The following is a 22,386-nucleotide window of genomic DNA, read 5'->3' on the forward strand; positions in this document are numbered from 1 at the left end:
AGTGTGGTTTTTATTTCAATTATTGTATTCTTTGGTTTTGAATGACTTTTTATATTTTCTAGTTCCTTGTTAAAATCCTCACTGTATTCATCTATTTTTTTCCCGACTTCAGTTAGCATTCTTATTATTTACGCTTTGAACTCTTTATCTGGTAAATTATTTGTCTCTTTTTTATTAGTTTTTTTTTTTAAGGGGTTTCCTTTTATTCTTTCAGTTTAAACAAATTCCTCTGTCTTCTCATTTTGCTTAACTTTCTCTGTCTCTATGAAATTAGGTGAAAGAGTTACCTGTTGGGGTCTTGAAGGAGTGTCCTTCTGTGAGAGCATCCCTATACAGTCTACATGTGTCCAGTGGCTTTAGTGGGAGAGCTGGATCTGACATGAGCATGAGTCATGTCTTTCACCAGAATGTGCTGTAAACTAACACATTGGTAGGATATGGGTCTGGAGATGAAGTTGCTAGGGCCAGAGCCAAGTGTGATCTAGGGCTTCTCCTCTGCTCAGTGGGCAGCACCACCCTATTGGGTCTGGGATCGAGTCCCAAGTTGCTGGAGCAGAAGCCCTGAGGTTCGAGTATGAGCTGGCTCCATTCCCTCTATGTGTATGCTCTTTCCCCTCCTAATACCAGCACTCTCACTCCAGAGGAGAACAATGCTGGAGCAAGAAGGCCTGGAGCAGGTGCCCTCTGTGGGTCTAGGCATGGGCTGTGGTACCTCTGGACCCAGTCAGAGTCCCAGACCTCTTCTGATGTGCTGCCTCCATAAGGGCCAGAAATGACTGCCCCCACTCAGCTCAGATCCTGCACTGGGACTGAGCTGCCTTTTTCCTTCCAGCTAAGCTCTCTCTTCAGCTGCTTTAGCCCTCATCCTAGTGTGGAGCTGCACCAAAGAGCAGGTGGGGCTGGTGTGAGCACTCAGCCTGGGTCTAGGGATGGGCTGTCCCAGCACTGGTGTCTGGGACCACTTCCAAAGTACTGCCTTGGCAAGCACCACTAATGGCTGCTCCCTCCCTGTTCCCGCCTATCCCCAGTTATGTCCCTCAAAACTGAGCCTTTACCCCAGTGTGGAGCTGCACTGTGAAGCAAGTGAGGCCAGAGTGTGCCCAACTCAGGCTGGGGCATGTACTGGGGTGGTTTCAGGAAACAGCCAGAATCCAGTGCAGTTTCAATCCACCCTTTTCACCTTGTTTCAGGAGTAACCAAGAATGTGCACCTTCCTCACAAATGGAGTCCAGACTTCCTACAGACCTCCTGTTAATTCCACTGGCTGTCCAACCATCCCATGGGCTTTGTCTTCCCCTTGTCAGACCCCAGGGCTGAGGCACCCAATATATAGCTCTAACTACTCACTCCCAGGGAGGATTCCCCGCCTCTTCTGAGTACCCTCCCATGGGAACAGGTACTGACCTTATAACTTCTCTTCCCTTTCTACCTGACACTGTGTGACTCTTTCTTACAACCTTCATTGTAAGAGATTATTTCTACCAGTCTCCAGTTAGTTTTCATTGAGAACTGCTTCACATGTAGATGTATTTTTGATGTGTTCATGGGGGGTTTGGCATCCTCTTACTCTGCCATCTTGGTCTCTGCCCCTGTGTTTCCTTTTCTTTGAAAGATAAACGTATTGGCAGGTTTACTTCTGCCTTCAATACTCTAGGGGTCCTTTGAAGAACAGAGGCTCCATTTTTATTCCCCTGACTTCGTATGCCTGTGCAGTTCCAAACCCTACCTTTTCAGTGCAGGAGCTTGAGGGTTATGCCATACTAATTCCCCAGTGGACTTGGGTACTTTGTTTCTCCATCAGAGGTTTTCAAACTTTTTCTTGCACAGAATCCCTTGTGAGACTTTCCTTACTGACTCTACCTCTCAAACTTTCTGATATAGTAGGTCTGGGTCAGGGCACAACAATTTGCGTTTCTAATTATGGGCATACCTCAGAGATACTAGAGGTTCACTTCCAGACAACAGCAATAAAGCAAATAAAGTGAGTCACACAAATTTTTGTGTTTCTCATTGAATATAAAAATCATGTTTACACTGTACTGGAGTCTATTAAATGTGCAATAGCATTAAGTCTAAAAAAGTATATATCAAATATTTTATTGCTAAAAAATGCTAACCATCATATGAACCTTAAGTGAGTTATAATATTTTTGCTGTTGGAGAGTCTTGCCTTGATGTTGATAGCTGCTGACTGGTCAGGGTGGTGTTGCTGAAGGCTGGAGTGGCTGTGGCAGTTTCTTAAAATAAGGCAACGGTGAAGTTTGCCACATTGATTGACTTTTATGATTTCTCTGTAGCATGCAATGCTGCTTAATAGCATCTTACCTACAGAATTTCTTTCATTGGAGTCGACCATCTCAAATCCTGCTGCTGGTTTATCAACTAAGTTTATGGAATATTTTCAGTCCTTTGTTATCATTTCAAAAACCTTCACAGCATTTTCACCAGAAGTAGATTCCATCTCGAGAAACCACTTTCTTTGCTCATCCATGAGAAGGAACTCTTCATTCATTAAAGCTTTATCATGAGATTGTAGCAATTTAGTCAAATCTTCAGGCTCTCCTTCTAATTCTAGTTCTCTTGCTATTTCCACAACATCTGCAGTTACTTTCTCTGCTAGAAGTATTTAAATCTTCATAGTCATCCATGAGAATTGGAATCAACTTCTTCCATACTCAAAATGTTATGTTGAACTCTTCCCATGGATCACGAATGAACGTTCTTAATGGCATCTACAATGGTGAATGCTTTCCAGAATGTTTTCAATTTCCATTTCCTTTGCCCGGGTCTATTGTAGGAATCACTGTCTATGGCGTTATAGCCTTACAAAATGTATTTCTTAAATAATGAGACTTGAAAGTCAAAATTACTCCTTGATCCATGGGCTGCAGAATGGATGCTGTATTAGTAGGCATGAAAATAACATTAATCTCATTATACATCTCCATCAAAGCTCTTGGGTGACCGACCAGGTGCATTGCCAATGAGCAATAACATTCTGAAAGGAATCTTTTTTTTTTTGAGCAGAAGGTCTCAACAGTGAGCTTAAAATATTTAGTAAACTATGTTGTAAACAGATGTACTCTCATGCAGGCTTTGTTGTTCCATTTATAGATCACAGGCAGAGTAGATTTAGCATAATTCTTAAGAGCCCTAGGATTTTGGGAATGGTAGAAGAGCATTAGCTTCAACTTGAAGTCACCAGCTGCATTAGCCCCTAACAAGAGAGTCAACCTGTCCTTTGAAACCAGGCATTGACTTCTCCTCTCTAGTTATAAAAGTCCTAGAGTCTTCCAATATAAAGCTGTTTTGTCTACATGGAAAAGCTGTTGTTTAGTTTAGACACTTTCATTAATTATCTTAGCTAGATATTCAGGATAACTTGGTGTAACTTCTACATCATTACTTCCTACACCTTATATTTTTTCTTTTTTTAATTTTTATTTTATATTGGAGTATAGTTGATTTACAATGTGTTAGTTTCAGGTGTAGAGTAAGGTGATTTAGCTATACATATATCCTTTTTCAAATTCTTTTCCCATATAGGTTATTACAGAGTGTTGAGTAGAGTTCCCTTTGCTATACAGGAGGTTCTAGTTGATTATTTTATATATAGTAGTGTGTATGTGTTAATCCCAACCTCCTAATTTATCCCTCCGCCCTCATGTTACCCCTTTGGTAACCATAAATTTGTTTTCTCAGTCTATGAGTCTGTTTCTGTTTCATAAATAAGTTCATTTGTATCAATATTTTTAGTTTCTACATATAAGCAATATCATATGATATTTGTCATTCTCTGTCTGACTTCCTTCACTTAGTATGAGATAATCTCCAGGTCCATCCATGTTGCTGTAAATGGCATTATTTTATTCTTTTTTGTGGCAAATATTCCATTGTATATATGTACCACATCTTCTTTATCCATTCCTCTGTCGATGGACATTTGGATTGACTCCATATCTTGGCTATTGTAAACAGTGCTACAATGAACGTTGGGGTGCATGCGTCTTTTCAAATTAGAGTTTTGTCTGGATATATGCCCAAGAGTGGGATTGCTGGATCATATGGTAGCTCTATGTTTAGTTTCACAAGGAACCTCCATACTGTTCTCCATAGTGGCTGTACCAATTTACATTCCCATCAGCAGTGTAGGAGGCTTCCCTTTTCTCCACACCCTCTCCAGCATTTATTATTTGTAAACGTTTTGATGATGGCCATTCTGACGTGTGTGAAGTGATACCACATTAAAGTTTTGATTTGCATTTCCCTGATAATTAGCGATGTTGAACATCTTTTCATGTGCTTTTTGGCCATCTGTATGTCTTCTTTGGAGAAATGTCTATTTAGATATTCTGCCCAGTTTTTGATCTTGTTGTTTGTTTTTTAATATTGCGCTACATGAACTGTTTCTATATTTTGGAGATTGGTCCCTTTTCAGCCATATTATTTGCAAATATTTTCTCCCATTCTGTGGGTTGTCATTTCATTTTGTTTATGGTTTCCTTTGCTGTGAAAAAGCTTTTAAGTTGAATTAGGTCCCACTTGTTTTTATCTTCATTACTCTAGGAGGTGGATCATAAAACATATTCCTGCAATTTATGTCACAGTGTGTTCTGCCTATGTTTTCCTCTAAGAGTTTTATAGTATCTAGCCTTACATTTAAGTCTTTAATCCATTTTGATTTTATTTTTGTGTATAGTGTTAGGGAATGTTCTAATTTAATTTTTTTACATGTAGCTGTCCAGTTTTCCCAGCACCACTTCTTGAAAAGACTGTCTTTTCTCCATTGTATATTCTTGCCTGCTTTATTGTAGATTAATTGAACATATGTGCGTGGGTTTATTTCTGGGCTTTCTATCCTGTTTCACTGATCTATAAGTCTGTTTTTGTGCCAATACCATACTGTTTTGATTACTGTAGCTTTGTAGTATAGTCTGAAGTCAGGGAGGCTGACTCAGAGCCTCCAGCTCCATTTTACTTTCTCAAGCTTCCTTTGGCTATTTGGGGTCTTTTGTGTTTCCATACAAATTTGAAAATATTTTGTTCTAGACCTGAAAAAAATGCCAGTGGTAATTTGATAGGGATTGTGTTGAGTCTGTAGTTGACCTTGGGTAGATGTTCATTTTGACAAATGGATCCTTCCAATTCAAGAACGTGGTATATCTTTCCAGCTGTTTGCATCATATTCATTTTTTGTCATCTGCATCTTATAATTTTGGAGTACAAGTCTTTTGCTTCCTTGGGTAGGTTTATTCCTAGGTATTTTATTCTTTTTGATGTGATAGTAAAAGGGATTATTTCCTTAATTTGTCTTTCTGATCTTTCATTGTTAGTGTATAGACATGCTACAGATTTTGGAGTGTTATTTTGTTTCCTGCAACTTTGCCAAATTCACTGACAAGCTCTAGTAGTTTTCTGGTAGCATCTTTAGGATATTCTATGTACAGTATCATGTCATCTGCAAACAATGACAGCTTTACTTCTTTTCCATTTTGGATTCTTTTTCTTTCTTTTTCTTCTCTGATTGCCTGTCTAGGACTTCCAAAAACTATGTTGAATAAAAGTGGTGAGAGTGGACATCCTTGTCTTGTTCCTGATCTTAGAGGAAACGTTTTCAGCTTTTCACCATTGAGAATGATGTCAGCTGTGGGTTTGTCATATATGGCCTTTATTATGTTGAGGAAAGTTCCCTCTATGACCACTTTCTGGAGAGTTTTTTTTTCATCATAAATAATATTAAATTTTGTCAAAAGCATTTTCTGCATCTATTGAGATGATCATATGGTTTTCATTCTTCAGTTGTTGATGTGGTGTATCACACTGATTGATTTGTAGATATTGAAGAATCCTTGCATCCCTGGGATAAATACCACTTGATCATGGTGTATGACCCTTTTAATGTATTGTGGATTCGGCTGGCTAGTACTTTGTTGAGTATTCTTACATTTATGTTCATCAGTGATATTGGCCTATAATTTTCCTTTTTGTGATATCTTTGTCTGGTTTTGGTATCAGAGTGATAGTGGCCTCATAGAATGAGCTTGGGGGTATTCCTTCCTCTGCAAATTTATGGTAGAGTTTCAGAAGGACAGGTGTTAATTCTTCCCTAAATGTTTGATAGAATTTGTCTGTGAATACATCTGGTCCTGGACTTTTGTTTGTTGGGAATTCTTTAATCACAGTTTCAATTTCAGTGCTTGTGGTTGGTCTGTTCATATTTTCTATTTCTTCCTGGTTCACACTTGGGAGATTGTACCTTTCTAAGAATTTGTCCATTTCTTCCAGGTTGTCCATTTATTGGCATATAGTTGCTTGTGGAGTCTCTTATGATCGTTTGTATTTCTGTGATGTCAGTTTTAACTTCTCCTTTTTCATTTCCAATGTTATTGATTTGAGCCCTTTCCCTCTTGATGAGTCTGGCTAAAGGTTTATCAATTTTGTTTATCTTTTCAAAGAGCCAGCTTTTAGTTTCATTGATCTTTTCCATTGTTTTCTTCACCTCTATTTCATTTATTTCTGCTCTGATCTTATGATTTCTTTGCTTCTACTAACTTTCACTTTCGTTTGTTCTTTCTGTACTTGCTTTAGGTGTAAGGTTAGGTTGTTTGAGATTTTTCTTGTTTCCTGAGGTAAGATTGTGTTGCTATAAACTTCCCTCTTAGATCTGTTTTTGCTGTGTCCCATAGGTTTTGGGTAGTCATGTTTTCATTGTCATTTTTCTCTAGGTATTTTTTGATTTCCTCTTTGATTTCTTCAGTGATCCATTGGTTGCTTCGTAACGTATTTTTTAGCCTCCACGTGTTTGTGCTTTGTACAGTTTTTTTTCCTGTATTTGATTTCTAATCTCATAGCATCATGGTTGGAAAAGATGCTTGATATGTCATTTTTCTTAAATTTTACCAAGGCTTGATTTGTGGCCTAAGATGTGATCTATCCTGGAGAACGTTCCATGTGCACTTGAGAGGAAAGTGTATTCTGCTGCTTTCAGATGGAGTGTTCTATAAATTAAGTCCATCTGGTCTAATGTGTCATTTAAGGCCTGTGTTTCCTTATTGATTTTCTGTCTGGATGATCTGTCCATTGATGCAAGTGGGGTGTTAAAGCCCGCCCTATTATTGTGTTACTGTGGATTTCTCCTTTTATGGCTTTTAGCATTTGCCTTGTATATTGAGGTGCTCCTATGCTGGGTGTATATATATTTACAATTGTCCTATATTTTTCTTGGATTGATCCCTTGATCATTATGTAGTGTCCTTCCTTGTCTCTTGTAACATTCTTTATTTTAAAGTCTATTTTATCTGATATGAATATTGCTACTCCAGCTTTCTTTTGATTTCCATTTGCATGGAATATCTTTTTCCATCCCCTCATTTTCAGTCTGTATGTGTCCCTAGGTCTGAAGTGGGTCTCTTGTAGATAGCATGTATATGGGTCTTGTTTTTGTATCCATTCAGCCACTCTGTGTTGTTTGGTTGGAGCATTTAATCCATTTACATTTAAGGTAATCACCAATAAAAGGTATGTTTATATTGCCATTTTGTTAATTGTTTTGGTTTTATTTTTGTAGGTCTTTTTTCTTCCCTTTCTCTTTCGTTGTCTTCTCTTGAGATTTGATGACTATCTTTAGTGTTGTGTTTGGATCACATTTTGTTTTTTGGGTGTGTATCTATTGTAGATTTTTGATTTGTGCGTCCCATGAGGTTTTGATATAGCAGTCTATATATATATATATATATATATATATATATATATATATATATATATATATATACAAAAATTTTTTAATTTGCTGGTCTCTTAATTTTTAATGCATTTCTAATAATCCTGCATTTGTACTCTCCTCTTCATACGATTTTAGGTTTTGATATCAGATTCATATGTGGATAATTTCCTACCTTTTCTTTATGTTTGACATTTCCAGTGAGCTTTCCCATTCATAACCATTCATAATTTTCTTGGTTCCACTTGTGGCCTTTTCTGCTTAGTGAAGTTCCTTTAGTGTTTGTTGTAAAGCTGGTTGGTGGCACTGAATTCTCTTAGCTTTTGCTTGACTGTAAAGCTTTCGATTTCTCTGTCAAATCTGAATGAGAGCCTTACAGGGTAGAGTATTCTTTGTTATAGTTTTTCTTCCTTTTCATCACTTTAAATATTCCATGTCACTCCCTTCTGGCCTGCAGAGTTTCTGCTGAAAAAAATCAGCTGATAACCTACAAGGGCACTCCATAAGGTTAGTTATTTGTTTCTTTTCCCTTGTTGCTTTTAATATTTTCTCTTTGTCTTTTATTTTTGTCAGTTTAATTAATATGTCTCTCAGCATGTTCTTCCTTGGATTTATCTTGTATGGGAATCCCTGTGCTTCCTGGATTTGTGCATTTTTCCTGGTGGAGGGGACTAGTGCCTGCCCACTCATGGGTGTAGCTGTGTCTTGTCCCTCTGGTAAGCAGGGCTATGTCAAGGGGTGTGTTTAAAGGTGGCTCAGGAGGACTTTAAGCACCTTGTCTGCTGATGGCTGGGGCTGTGTTCCCACCCTGTTGGTTGTTAGGCTTCAGTGCTGGGATGCCTCAGTCCAAAGGGCTGTTGGGTGGGGCCCAGGCTTGGCATCAAAATGGTGGCCTTTAGGGTAGGTCATGCCAATGAGTACTCACTAGTAACTGTCATCAGTGTCCCTGTCACTGTAGTGAGCCACAGCCACCCCCTACCTCTATAGGAGTCCCTCCAAGTCCAGCAGGTAGGTCTGGCCCAGGCTCCTATGAAGTTACTGCTTTTTCCCCTGGGTCCCAGTGCACATCATGCACCCTCCAAGAGTGGAGTTTGTTTCCCCCAGTCCTGTAGATTTCCTGTGATCAAGCCCTGCTGGCCTTCAAAGCCAAATGCTCTAGGGGCTCCTCCTCCTGATGCCAGACCCCCAGACTGGGGATCCTGATGTGGGGCTCAGAACTTTCACTCCTGCGGGAGAACTTCTGTGTTATAATTATTTTCTAGTTTGGGGAGTTGTTGCCCACCTGGCGGGTACGGGATTTGATTGTATTGTGAATGCACGCCTCCTACCATCTTGTTGTGGTTTCGTCTTTGTCTGTCTTTGGAAGTAGAGTCTCTTTTTGTCGATCGTTGTTCACCAGTTGGTTGTGATTTTGGTGTTTTCATGCGAGGAGGTGAGCTCAGGTCCTTCTGCTCTGCCATCTTGTCCTGGAATACTTCACCTTGTACTTTTATGTTATGAAGATGCCTCCGTTCCTTAACGGTCATGAATCAACCTCTGCTAGCTGTAAACTTTTCTTCTGCAGCTTCCTCACCTCTCTCTCAGCCTCCACAGAACTGAAAAGAGTTAGGGCCTTGGTCTGGAGTAGGCTTTGGCTTAAGGCAATGTTGTGGCTGGTTTGATCTTCTATCCAGACCACTAAAACTTTTCACTTGAATGCTTAGAGGCCATTGTAGGGTTATAAATTAGCCTAATTTCAATATTGTGTCTCAGGAAATAATAGGGAGGGCAGAGGACAAGGAGAAAGGCAGGGAACTGGTGGTTGGTTTTGCAGTCAAAATACACACATTTATTAAGTTCACTATCTTTTATAGGCACAGTTTATGGCACGCCAAAACAATTACAATACCAACATCAAAGATCACTGATCGGGACTTCCCTGGTGGTGCAGTGGTTAAGAATCTGCCTGCCAATGCAGGGGACACAGGTTAGAGCCCTGTTCCAGGAGGATCACACATGCTGCAGAGCAACTGGGCCCGTGTGCCACAGCTACTGAGGCCCGTGCGCCTAGAGCCCATGCTCTGCAACAAGAGAGGCCACTGCAGTGAGCAGCCCATGCACTGCAACAAAGAGTAGCCCCCACTCGCCACAACTAGGAAAAGCCCACGTGCAGCAACGAAGACTCAATGCAGCCAAAAATAAATAAATAAATAAAATATAAAAATTAATTACAACAACAACAACAACAAAAAAAAAACCACTGATCACCATACCAAATAGTAATAATGAAAAAGTTAGTTTGATTTGTGAGAATTACTAAAATGTGACACAAAGTGAGCACATGACATTGGAAAAATGTCACCAATAGACCTGTTCTACACAGTTGCCACAAACCTTCAATTTGTAAGAAATGCAGTCTGTGATGCACAATAAAGGAAAATGCAGTAAAACAAGGTATGCCTTTAGGTCCCAGAAGATTCTAATGCTAATGGTCAGACGACCCCACTTTGAGAACCATTACCCCAAGAATCCTTCTGTTCTGAGTGTGTGTGAAATCCTTTTATCCTACCTCCCAGTCTCCTCATGATACAAGGAAGCAGTATAGTAGAAAGTGATTCTTATAAAACTCCAGATTGGGGTCTAGTTCCTGTTTTGTTATTAATTTGCTATGTAGAAAAGTCATTTCCCCTCTCTGGACCAGGTTTCCTCTTGATTAAAATGAGTGAGTCAGTTGGATTAAGTGACTGCTAAAAATTTTCTACACCAGGTGCAAATTAGAGGGGACTAAAAAAAATAATAGTTTGTGGGGTATAACCTGAAGGCAAAATTTATTATTTTGTGAACACTGAATATCACTTCCCAATAAATTTGTATGTGAGAAGGTAAAACAAATGGGTCTAGAGTACCACTACTAATTTTATACTTCATATTTGGGATTAAATAACTTCTTTAAATGGCAAGATAGGTGTTGCACACTGTAAGATCTGTCTCACATACTCAACTTTACTGTTGAGTGAGAATCAGGTGACTAGCTGAATTCGGACTGTGGGCATCAGCTTGCCAAACCCGTTTTATATTATTATTCAATTTATATAAGTAATCCTACCTAAGTCTGCTTTCTTAAGAAATTTTGAAACTATGGCAGAAAAAAGGAATAGTGATATTTATTATGCAATAAGGAGTAAAGTTTCAATGTATTGACTATTCAGTAATAAAATGTGTAATTTACAGTATAATTTTTATGATACAGTAAGAATATACTAGGAAAGTGTATGTCCCTGGTATTTAAAATTCAGTAGCAATTTAAATATTACAATACTTACTGTTTATAGCTGAAATTTCATTATAAAATTGCATAAAAGCATTTAGGTTCTATGACAAAAGGGTGTGGAAATACATCTTTGTCATTTAAGTTGGCATTGTTCTGACCACCCAAGCTAGGATAGAGGTCAAGCTCTAGGAATAAACCCACAAATCTATGGCAAGTAGTATTACTCACCATTAGTGGGCTCCATTCTCTTGCCAAATTTGAATTCTAGTGTGGTTGTGCTCTGTAAGCTGATGTTTTATAATGACATTCTCATTGAATTAAATAAGGCAACCTGTGACATGTTTATTATTGAAAATTATTTTCTTCACAGTTAATAAATCAGAGCAAAAATAGAAAATATAAACCAAATTAAGTCAGTTCATTGCAAAGAAAAAAAAAAAAGGGAGGGGGACAAACTCCTACCAAGAATAACCAAGGAAAAAAAGAGAAAAGACTCCAATCAACAAAAGTATAAATGGAAAAGGAAACATTAGAACTGATACCACAGAAATTCAAAGGATCATAAGAGGCTACTGTGAACAACTTTACTTCAGCAAACTGGAAAACTTACTTACTTAGAAGAAATGGAAAGATTTTTAAAAACATAACTTACTAACACTGATTCAAGACTCAAGACTGAATAAACAGATTACTAGTAAGGAGACTGATTCAGTAATGAAGAAAATCTCACAACGAAGAAGGCTTCACTGGTGAACTTTAAAGAATTGAGGAGATCAAGATGGGGAAGGATGAGGAGCTGACCTCCCCCAATGAACACATCCAAAATACATCTGTACGTGGAGCAATTCTCACTGAAAACAAACGAGACTGGCAGAAAGACTTTTCTACAACCAAGGCTGTAAAAGATCCACATGGAATCAGGAAGGGAGGAGAAGCCATCAGGTCAGGACCTGTGCCCCTAAGAGGGGACAGAGAAGAGGAGGGAGATATCACGGGTTCAGAGAGCATCCCTGGTGAGTAAGGGGTTTGAGCCACATATGGGGCAGCCTGCCCTGGGGTCTAAAACTGGGAAGACAAGTCCCCTTAGCTGGTTTGAACACCAGTGGGACTTAGAACCCAAGATTCAACTCGTGAAGAGCATGCACACACTTGATTACTCCCAGGAAGGAAGGAAGCAGATTGAAACTTCGTGGGGCTCTGGCCAGCTTCCTACTACCACCCCAGCACATGCCTCAACACACTGAGCACCCAAGCAGGCCCTATAGCCCTGGATAAGCTCCCCACTATGGCAAAGGCTGCTGTTGCCAAGGAGGGTGGGCACTTGGCTCGAACTTAGCACTTCATCTGAGTGGGGCAAGTGTGGCCATTGCTGGTGCTTTTGGAAGCTGTGGATTGGGAGCTGTGTGAAACTGACTGGGGGTGCCTGGACCATCACAGCACATACTCTGGCCTGCACCAGATACCTGCTCCAGCCCTTCTTTCTCCAGCACTGTTCCCCTCTGGGGCCAAGGTGCTATTGCTGGGAGATGGGAGGGCACATGCTTGGAACAGAATCACCTCAGACCTGACTCTCAAGGCTTCTGCTACAGCACCTTGGGACCCAACCTCATCCCTGTAGGAGGGTGACAACCACTGAGCATGGGAGAAGCTCCAGCTCACACCTAGCTCTGGCTCTAGACATTCCAGTTCCTGCCCCATCTCCCACCAAGGTGATAGCTGCCAACACACCCTGGGGGAAGATGTGACCTGTATTTACCTCAGATCCAGCTTTCCCACTAAAGCCACTTCACAAATGCCGACTTCATAGGAATGCTCCAATAGAAGGACACTCTTTCAAGACTGGGATAGGTAACTGTTTCACCTACTTTCATAGAGAGAGACAGAAAGTTAAGCAAAATGAGAAGACAAAATGCGAAAGAACAAGAAAAAATAAGTAATGTAAAAAACATTATTGTAAAAAACAAATAATTTACCAGTTAAAGATTTCAAAGAATCAGTAATAAGAATGCTAACTGAACTTGGAAAAAAAATAGATGAACACAGTGAGAATTTTAACAAGGAACTAGAAAATATAAAAAAGAACCCATCAGAGTTGAAGAATAACTGAAATAAAAGCACACTAGAAGGAATTACGTTGAAGAATAACTGAAATAAAAGCACACTAGAAGGAATTACCAGCAGACTAGGCAATAGAGAACTCACAAGTGATCTGGAGGATGATAGAATAATGGAAATCTCCCAATTAGAAGAGCAAAAAGAAAAACACATTTTAAAATATGAAGACATTTTAAGGGACCCTCAGAGACAACATTAAGCCTGCTAACATTTGCATTATAAGGGTCTCAGAAGGAGAAGAGAGAGAAAGGGGTCAAAAATGTATCTGATGAACTTATGGCTGAAAACTTCCCAATCCTGAAGAAGGAAACAGATACCCACGTACAGGAAACACACAGAGTCCTAAACAAGATGAACTCAAAGAGACAAATCAGAATTAAAATTGCAAAATTTAAAGGTAAATAGAAAATTCTGAAGGCCATTAGCTGATTTTTCTGTAGAAACTTTGTAGGCCAGAAGGGAGTGTCATGATATACTTAAAGTGCTGAAAGGGAAAGCCTTGCAACTTACTTAGGATACTCTACCCAGCAAGATTATTTCTCTTTCAATTTGAAATGTTTGTTAAAGAACTTCTCAGACAAGCAAAAACTAAAAGATCATCAACACTAAACCTACTCTAAAAGAAGTGTTAAAGGGTCTCCTCTAAGTAGAAAAGGCTAAAATAAAAGGAATTTATAGGAAAGGAAATATCTGATTAGTAAAGAATATATAGTAAAGGCTGAGGATCAACTGCTTAAATAAGCTAGTATGAAGAATAAAACAAAAGTTATAAAATCAATCGTAGCTACAACAAACAAGGGATAAATATGGAGATATAAAACATGACATCAAAACCCACAAAATGTGGGAGAGGGGATTAAAATATGTAGATCTTTTAGAAAGTGTTTAAACTTAAATGACTATTACTTTAAAACAAGTATTTACAGGTCAACATACATGAACCTGATGGTAACCACAAATCCAAAACTTACAATCAATATACAATAACTAGAGAGCAAGGAACACAAACATACCACTGAAGAAAATCATCAAACCACAAGGGGAGACACTAAAAGAAGATGAAAGGAATAGAGAAGAACTACAAAAACCAACTAGAAAACAAGTAACAAAATGGAATAAATACATACCCCTCAATATTCACTTTAAATGTCAATTGACTAAATGCTCCAATGAAGGATATAGGGTGTCTGATTGATTTGATAAAAAAGAACAAGACCAGTCTAAATGCCCCTTACAAGACACTCACCTCAGAGCTAAAGATGCATAAAGACTAAAAGTGAGGGGATATAAAAGACATTTCATACAAATGAAAATGACAAGAAAGCTGGGGTAGCAATAATCAGATTAAACAAAGTAGATTTTAAAACAAAGGCTATAACAAAAGACAAAGAAGAGAATTATACAGTGATAAAGGGATCAATAAAAGGACATAACACTCATTAACATGTATGCACCTAATATATGGGTACCTAAATATATAAAGGAAATATTAACATACATAAAGGTAGAAATTGACAGTAATAGAATAGTTGGGAACTTTAACACCCCACTTACATCAATGGACAGGTCATCCATTCAGAAAAATCAATAAGGAAACCACTGTCTTAAATGACACATTAGACCAGTTGACTGAATATATATCTACAAGACATTCCTACCCAAAATATTAGAATATACATTCTATACCAGTGCACATGGAACATTCTCCAGGATAGATCACATGCTAAGCCACAAACCTGGTCTCAACAAATTTAACAGGATAGAAATTATATCAAGCATTTTTTCTGACCACAATGGTATAAAACAAACTGGAAATCAATTATAGGAAGAAAAAAATGGGAAAAACACAAACACATGGAGACTAATCAACATGCTACTAAAAAAAAAAAAAAAAAAAAAAAAAGGGTCAATGAAGAACCCAAAGGGGAGATCAGAAAATACCTGGAGACAAATGAAAATGGAAACACAACTTTTAAAAAATCTATGAAATCCAACAAAAGGAGTTCTAAGAGGGAAGAAGTTTATAACAATACAGGCCTACCTCAAGAAATAAGAAAAAGTCTCAAACAACCTAACGTACCACCTAAAGGAATTAGAAAAAGAACACATAAATCCCAAAGTCAGCAGAAAAGATGAAATAATACCAGAGAGGAAATAGAGACCAGAAGAAAACAGAAAAGATTAAACAGCTGGATTTTTAAAAGATAAAATTGAAAATTCTTTAGCCAGACTCATCAAGAAAAACGATAGGACCCAAGTAAACAAAATAAGAAATGAATGAGGAGAAATTAACAACGAATATTACAGAGATACAAAAAAATCATAAGCGAATACTATGAGCAGTTATATGCCATCAAATCTGAATACCCAGAAGAAATGGAAAAATTTCTGAAACATACAACCTTCCAAGACTGGATCACAAAGAAATAGGCAATCTGCATAGAATGAGTACTAGTAGTGAAATTGAATTAATAATAATAATAATAAAAAACATCACAGCAAACAGAAGTCCAGGACTGGATGGCTTCACAGGGGAATTCTCCCAAAAATATAAAGAGATAATACCTATCTTTCTCAAACTATTTCAAAAATTGAAGAGGAGGGAACATTCACAAATTCATTCTATAGGTCAGCATTACCCTGATACCAAAACCATACAGACACTACAAAAAAAGAAAATTACAGACCAATATCTCTGATAAATATAGATGCAAAAATTCAACAATATATTAGCAAACCAAATTTAACAATATATAAAAAGGATCCACACCATGATCAAGTGGGATTTATTTCAGGGATGCAACAATGGTCCATTATTTGCAAAATGAATGTTATACACTTCATTAACAAAAGAAATGATAAAAAGAAATTTTTTATCACATGATCATCTCAGTAGACACATAAAAAGCATTTGACAAAATTCAACATCCATTCATGATAAAAACTCTCATCAATGTTGGTAAACAGGAAACATAGCTTACAAAAATAAGGACCATTTATGACTAACCCACAGTTAACATCATACTCAATTGTGAAGAATTTAAAGTTTTTCTCTGAAATCAGAAACAAGATAAGGATGCCCACATTCACCATTTCTATTTAACATAGTAATGGAAGTCCTAGACACAGCAATCAGATAAGGAAATGAAATAAAAGACATCCAAATTGGAAGGGAAGAAGAAGTAAAACTGCCACTATTTGCAGATGAAGTGATACTACATTAAAAAATCCTAAAGTCTCAGCCAAAAAATTATTTAAACTAATAAATGAATTCAGTATATGTGCAGGATACAAAATTAATATACAGAAATCTGTTGCTTTGTATACACTAAGAATGAATTAATAGAGAGATCAAGAAAGCAATCCTGTTTAAAGTCACATCAAAAAGAATAAACTACCTAAAAATAAACTTAACCAAGGAGGTGAAAGACCAATACTCTGAAAACTATGAGACATTGATAAAGGAATTGTAGATGATACAGAAAAATGAAAAGATATCTCTTGTTCTTGGATTGAAAGAATTAACAATTTATTGACCAGAGACGTGTCAATAAGTTCTTTAGAGGGTGATACAATTCACATTACCGTGCAAAGTTGTTACAGCTTAAAATTGATCAAGGGTTCATTATACAACTTATGGTTGTCATTATCATTCATATTTTGCTCCGTTAGGTTTTTGTTCCAACCTACCTTGTGTATATTATAAACGCCACTTTATTACCGTAAAATTTTCAAAAATGACACATCACGAAACTTTGAAGAAGAATTTTTTGGTAAATTTTATGCAGATACTTTCTCTGATTATCTGAGTGACATAAATACTAGTGTCACAGAAGATGATAGTTCTTCAGACTATAGTTCTGATTCAGACAATGTGACTATTAGACCAACAAAAAGATGAAAAAACCTCAGTGATTGATTCTGATATGGAAAGTGAAAATGAAACTCACGGTTCTGGAGAATGCTCCTTTGCTTCTAGAGTGGATTGAAGACAACATTTCATGAAAATTAGAAGACTTTACAGGTATGTCAGGTGTAACTATTGAATGTAATAACCCACAAAGTGTTAGTGAAATAACAGAATTAATTTTCAGTAACAACTTTTTCAAGTTGGTAGCTTCTCAAACAAACTGTATCACTAACAGAATGAAAATCATATAAAAAGTATGATAAGGCTTTAAAATGGACTGATGTAACCAATAGTGACATGAAGAGGTTTCTTAGATTAATAATTTTGATGGGACAGATAAGAAAGTCACACTGGAAAGAATATTGGTCAACTGATCCTTACTGAAACACCTATCTTACCAAAGATTATGATGAGAAGAAGGTTTGAACAAATAATGACATTTCTTCACTTTAATAACTCAGAAACTCCACTTCCTGCAGACAGAATTTCAAAAGTTAAACCTCTTTTGGATTATTTTCTACTAAAATTTCAATTGATCTATATACGCAAACAAGAGCCATCACTTGAGGAGGCAATGATAAAGTGGAGAGGACGACTCAGATTCAAAACCTATAATCCCGGAAAACTTACAAAATATGGAATTTTGGTCAGGATGGTTAGTGAAAGTGAAACTGGATACATATGCAACTTTGAAATTTATACAGGTGAAGGAAAGAAACTGCAAGAAACAATATTATCAATCCTACAACCTTATCTGGGTTCATGGCACCATATTTACCAAGACAATTATTACAACAGTGTGTCCACATCTGAAATATTGTTGAAAAACAAAACCAGAGTTTGTGGGACTATAAGAGAGAATCAGCGTCTACCAAACCAATTAAAGGAGAAATCCGAAAATCTACAACGAGGAGAAATGACATTCTTACAGAAGGGAGAAGTGATTCTTCTTATATGGAAAGACAAGTGGCTAGTCTACATAGTGACAACTATTCATGACACCTCCACAGCATCTACAGGAAAGGAAGACAGGAGGACTGGCTATTGCATAACTAAGCCCACTTGTATATTAGAGTATAATAAATATATGAAAGGAGTTGATTGATCCAATCAATATCTGGCAAACTTTAATATCCTCCAGAAAACACAAAAATGGTAATAGAAAGTGGGTTTCTGAATAATTGCAGTTTATTCAATGCATTTAAAATTTATTGTAGCCTTAATGCACTGAATAAAATGACTTAAAAGCAATTTTTGTTAGCAGTAACTAGAGTATGGGTAACTGACCGTTCTGGTGAATGTAGTGGTAGCCCTGCACCTGGTCCTTCTTGTGGAGTTTATAAAAGAGCCCCCCCACAAAGATCCACCTTGTCAACTATCAGGTAAAATAAAAGAACATATTCTAGAGGAAATAATACCCACAGGACTAAAAAAAAAAATGCTACCAGAAAGTGTAGACTCTGCTTTTCCAGGGGAAAGCGCAGTGAAACATGGTATATTTGAAATAGATGCTCTATTCCCCTGCAGAGAGGTGCCTGCTATATACTTCCTATAGCACTCTAACAAAATATTAGAATGGTTTAGTAAGACATGTACAAAGTTTCAAATAAATACAGTAAGTGCAAAAAAAAAGTTTTTGATATTTGCTCAAATGCTGTTTGATTTTGAGGTGTTTCAATATTCACTTATATCACAAATTGCCAGCCACAGGTGTTAGTTTCTGCAAAAATCTCCCAGGCAATAATGTGTTAATATTGTTAAGATGTCCATATTACTCAAAGCAATCTACAGCTTTAATGCAATCTCTATAAAAATACTCCATGACATATAATCCTAACATTGATTTGGAACCACAGAAGACCCTGAATAGTCAAGGCACTCTTGAGAAAAAAGAACAGAACTTTGAGAAAAAAGAACAGAACTTTGAGAAAAAAGAACAGAATTGGAAGTATTATGCTCCCTGGCTATAGACTATACTGTGAAGCTACGGTATTCAAAAGAGTATAGTACTGGCACAAAAACAGACATATAGATCAATGGACCAGAATAGAGAGCCCAGAAATAAATTCACACACTTATGATCAATTAACCTACAACAAAAGAGGGAAGAATATACAATGGGGAGAAGACAGTCTCTTCAAGAAGTGGTGCTGAGAAGACTGGACAGCTACATGAAAATAATGAACATTTCTTTACACCATAGAGAAAAATAAACACAAAATAGATTAAAGATCTAAATGTAAGACCTGAAACCACATAACTCCTAGAGGAAAACATAGGCAGAATACTCTTTGACATAAAGTGTAGCAATATTTTTTTGCATCTCTCAACTCAGGCAAAGGAAACAAAAGCAAAAAAAACCAAACAAACAACAACAACAAAAACCAACAAACAAATAGTACCTAATTAAACTTAAAATCTTTTGTACAGCAAAGAAAACCATCAACAAAAAGAAAAGACTGCCTACAGAATGGGAGATATATTTGCAAATTATATACCTGATGATGGGTTAATATCCAAAATATATAAACTGCTCATACAACTCAATATCAGAAAAACAAACAACCCAATTAAAAAAATCAGAGGACCTGAATAGACATTTTTTTCAAAGAAGACGTACAGATGGCCAACAGGCACATGAAAAGGTACTCAATATCTCTAATCAGAGAAATGCAAATCAAAACCACAAGGAGATATTACCTCACACCTGTCAGAATGGCTATCATCAAATAGACCACAAATAACATGTTTGTGAGGATGTGGAGGAAAGGGAAAACCTAGTACACTGTTGGTGGGAATGTAAATTGGTGCAGCCACTGTGGAAAACTGTGTGGAGGGGCCTCAAAAAATGAAAAATATAACTACCATATGACCAGCAATTCCACTCCTGGGTATATATCTAAAGAAAATGAAAACACTAATTTGAAAAGATACATGCACCCCAATGTTCACAGCAGTGTTACTTACACTAGCCAAGATATGGAAGCAACCTAAGTTTCCATCAACAAATGAATGGATAAAGAAAATGTGGTATATACAGACACACACATACATATACACACAAGCACACATACAATGGAATATTGCTCAGCCATAAAAAAGAATGAAATTTTGCCATTTGTAACAACATGGATGGACCTAGAGGGCATTATGCTTAGTGCAATAAGTCAGAGAAAGATGGTATGTTATAACATATGTGGAACCTAAAAAATAAAGCAAATGAATGAATATAACAACAACAACAACAAAAAGACTCAGTTATAGACAACAAACCAGTGGTTACCAGTAGGAAGAAGGAAAAGGGGAGGGGCAAAATGATGGGAAGGGCAAGATAGGGGTAAGGGATTAAGAGTTAAAAACTACTATTTGTAAAATAAATAAGATACAAGGATATATTGTACAACAAAGGGAATATAGCCAGTATTTTATAATGTCTTTCATGGAGTATAATCTATAAAAATATTGAATCTATTGTACACCTGAAATTAATAAAATGTAAATCAACTATGATTCAGTTAAAATAGAGAAAGAATGAAGGAAGGAATGAATGAAATAAGGAAAGAATAATTAACACCCATCCTTCTCAAACTCTTCCCCAAAAAAATTGAAGAAGAGGGAACACTGCCTAAATCTTTTTACAAGGCCAGCATTTTCTTTTTAACAAAACCAGGACTGGACCCTAGTAGAAAAGAAAACTATAGGCCAATATCCCTGATGTGTATATATGCAAAAATTCTCAATAAAATACTAGCAAACCAAATTTGGCAGCACATTAAAGGAATCATTCACCATAACCACGTGGGATTATCCCTTGGATACCAGGATGGCTCAACATAGGCAAATCAATCAATCAATGTGATACATCACGTTAATATAATTAAAGACCCATATGAACATCTCAATAGATGCATAAAAGCTTTTGACAAAATTCAACATCTCTTCTTCATAATAAAAACTCTTAGCAAATTAAGCAGGGAAGGAACATGCCTCAACATAATAAAGGCCATATATGACATAAGCCCCCAGCTAACATCATACTCGATGTTAAAATGTTGAAAGCTTTTCCTCTAAGATCAGCAATAAGACAAGGGTGCTCACTCTCACCCTTCCTATCAACATGGTGCTAGAAGTCCTAGCTAGAGAAGTCAGGGTAAAAAAGCAATAATAGGTATCAGAACTAGAAAGGGAGAAGTACAATTGTCTCTATTTGCAGATGACGTGATTTTGTATAGAGAAAATCCTAAAACTCAACCAAAATCTATTAGATCTAATAAAAAAATTCAGTAAATTTGCAAGATACAAAATTAACATACAAAAATCAGTCATGTTTCTATATACTAACAATGAATTTTCTGAAAAAGAAAGATATTGATCCCATTTACAATAGCATCAAAAACAATAAAATACTTAGGAATGAATTTACCTAAGGAGGTGAAAGATCTCTACTCTGAAATCTACAAGACACTGATGAAAGAAATTAAAGAAGATACTAATAAATGGATACATATCCCATATTCATGAATTGGAAGAATTAATATTTTTAAAATGTCAATACTACCAAAAGACATCTGTAGATTTAATGCAATCCCTATCAAGATTTCAATGGCAGTTTTTACAGAAGTGGAAAAAATACTCCTAAAATTTATATGGAACCTCAGAAGATCCAAATAACAAAGAAATACTGAAAAAGAAGAGCAAAGCGGTTGGCATCACACTTTCTCATTTCAAGCTATACTATTAAGCTATCATCATCAAGAGTATTACACGAGCATAAAAACAGACAAATGAACCAATGGAACAGGATCAAGAGCTCAGAAATAAAACCAAGCACATATGGTCAACTAATACTTGACAAGGGAGCCAAGAATACCCAATGGAGAAAAAAAACATCTCTTCAATGAATGCTGCAGGGATAATTGAACAATCATATGTAAAAATAAAACTGCACCACTATTTTACACCATTCACAAAAATTCAAAATGGATTAAAGATTTAAATGTAAGACCTTAAACCATGAAACACTTAGAAGAAAAAATAGGAATAAAGCTCCTTGTCATGGTAATGATTTTTTTATGTGACACCTAAAGCACAAGCAACAAAATTTTAAAAATAAACAGTTTGGACTACATCAAGCTAAAAACTTCTGGACAGCAAAAGAAACCATCCTCAAAATGAAAATACAACCTATGGAATGGGAAAAATATTTGCAAACCATCTATCTGACAAGGGGTTAAGATATATAAAGAACTCATACAACTCAATAGCATAAAAACAAATAACACAACTAAATATGCATTAAGGACCTGCATAGACATTTCTCAGAAGAAGATATATGAAAAGCCACAGGTACATCAAAAGATGCTCAGCATCACCAGTCATTAAGAAAATGCA

General features: G+C 36.8%; 1 protein-coding gene across 3 annotated transcripts in view; it reads left to right on the top strand.

Annotated features, from left to right (window-relative positions):
- NELL1 (neural EGFL like 1) overlaps positions 1-22,386 on the top strand; it is an 863,771-nt gene that overhangs the window by 829,111 nt on the left and 12,274 nt on the right. The window contains exon 18 of one of the 3 annotated variants that reach the window (XM_061203148.1): positions 9,574-9,635. The exons of the other annotated variants lie outside the window; for them this stretch is intronic. Within the exon in view, the coding sequence (XP_061059131.1) occupies positions 9,574-9,627 (54 nt within the window). The 3' untranslated portion in view covers positions 9,628-9,635. Of the gene's footprint in view, positions 1-9,573; positions 9,636-22,386 lie in introns of those variants that run through there. 3 annotated transcript variants of the gene reach the window in all.

This window comes from Eubalaena glacialis, chromosome 10 (assembly GCF_028564815.1).
Source record: "Eubalaena glacialis isolate mEubGla1 chromosome 10, mEubGla1.1.hap2.+ XY, whole genome shotgun sequence".
Lineage (NCBI taxonomy): Eukaryota > Metazoa > Chordata > Mammalia > Artiodactyla > Balaenidae > Eubalaena > Eubalaena glacialis.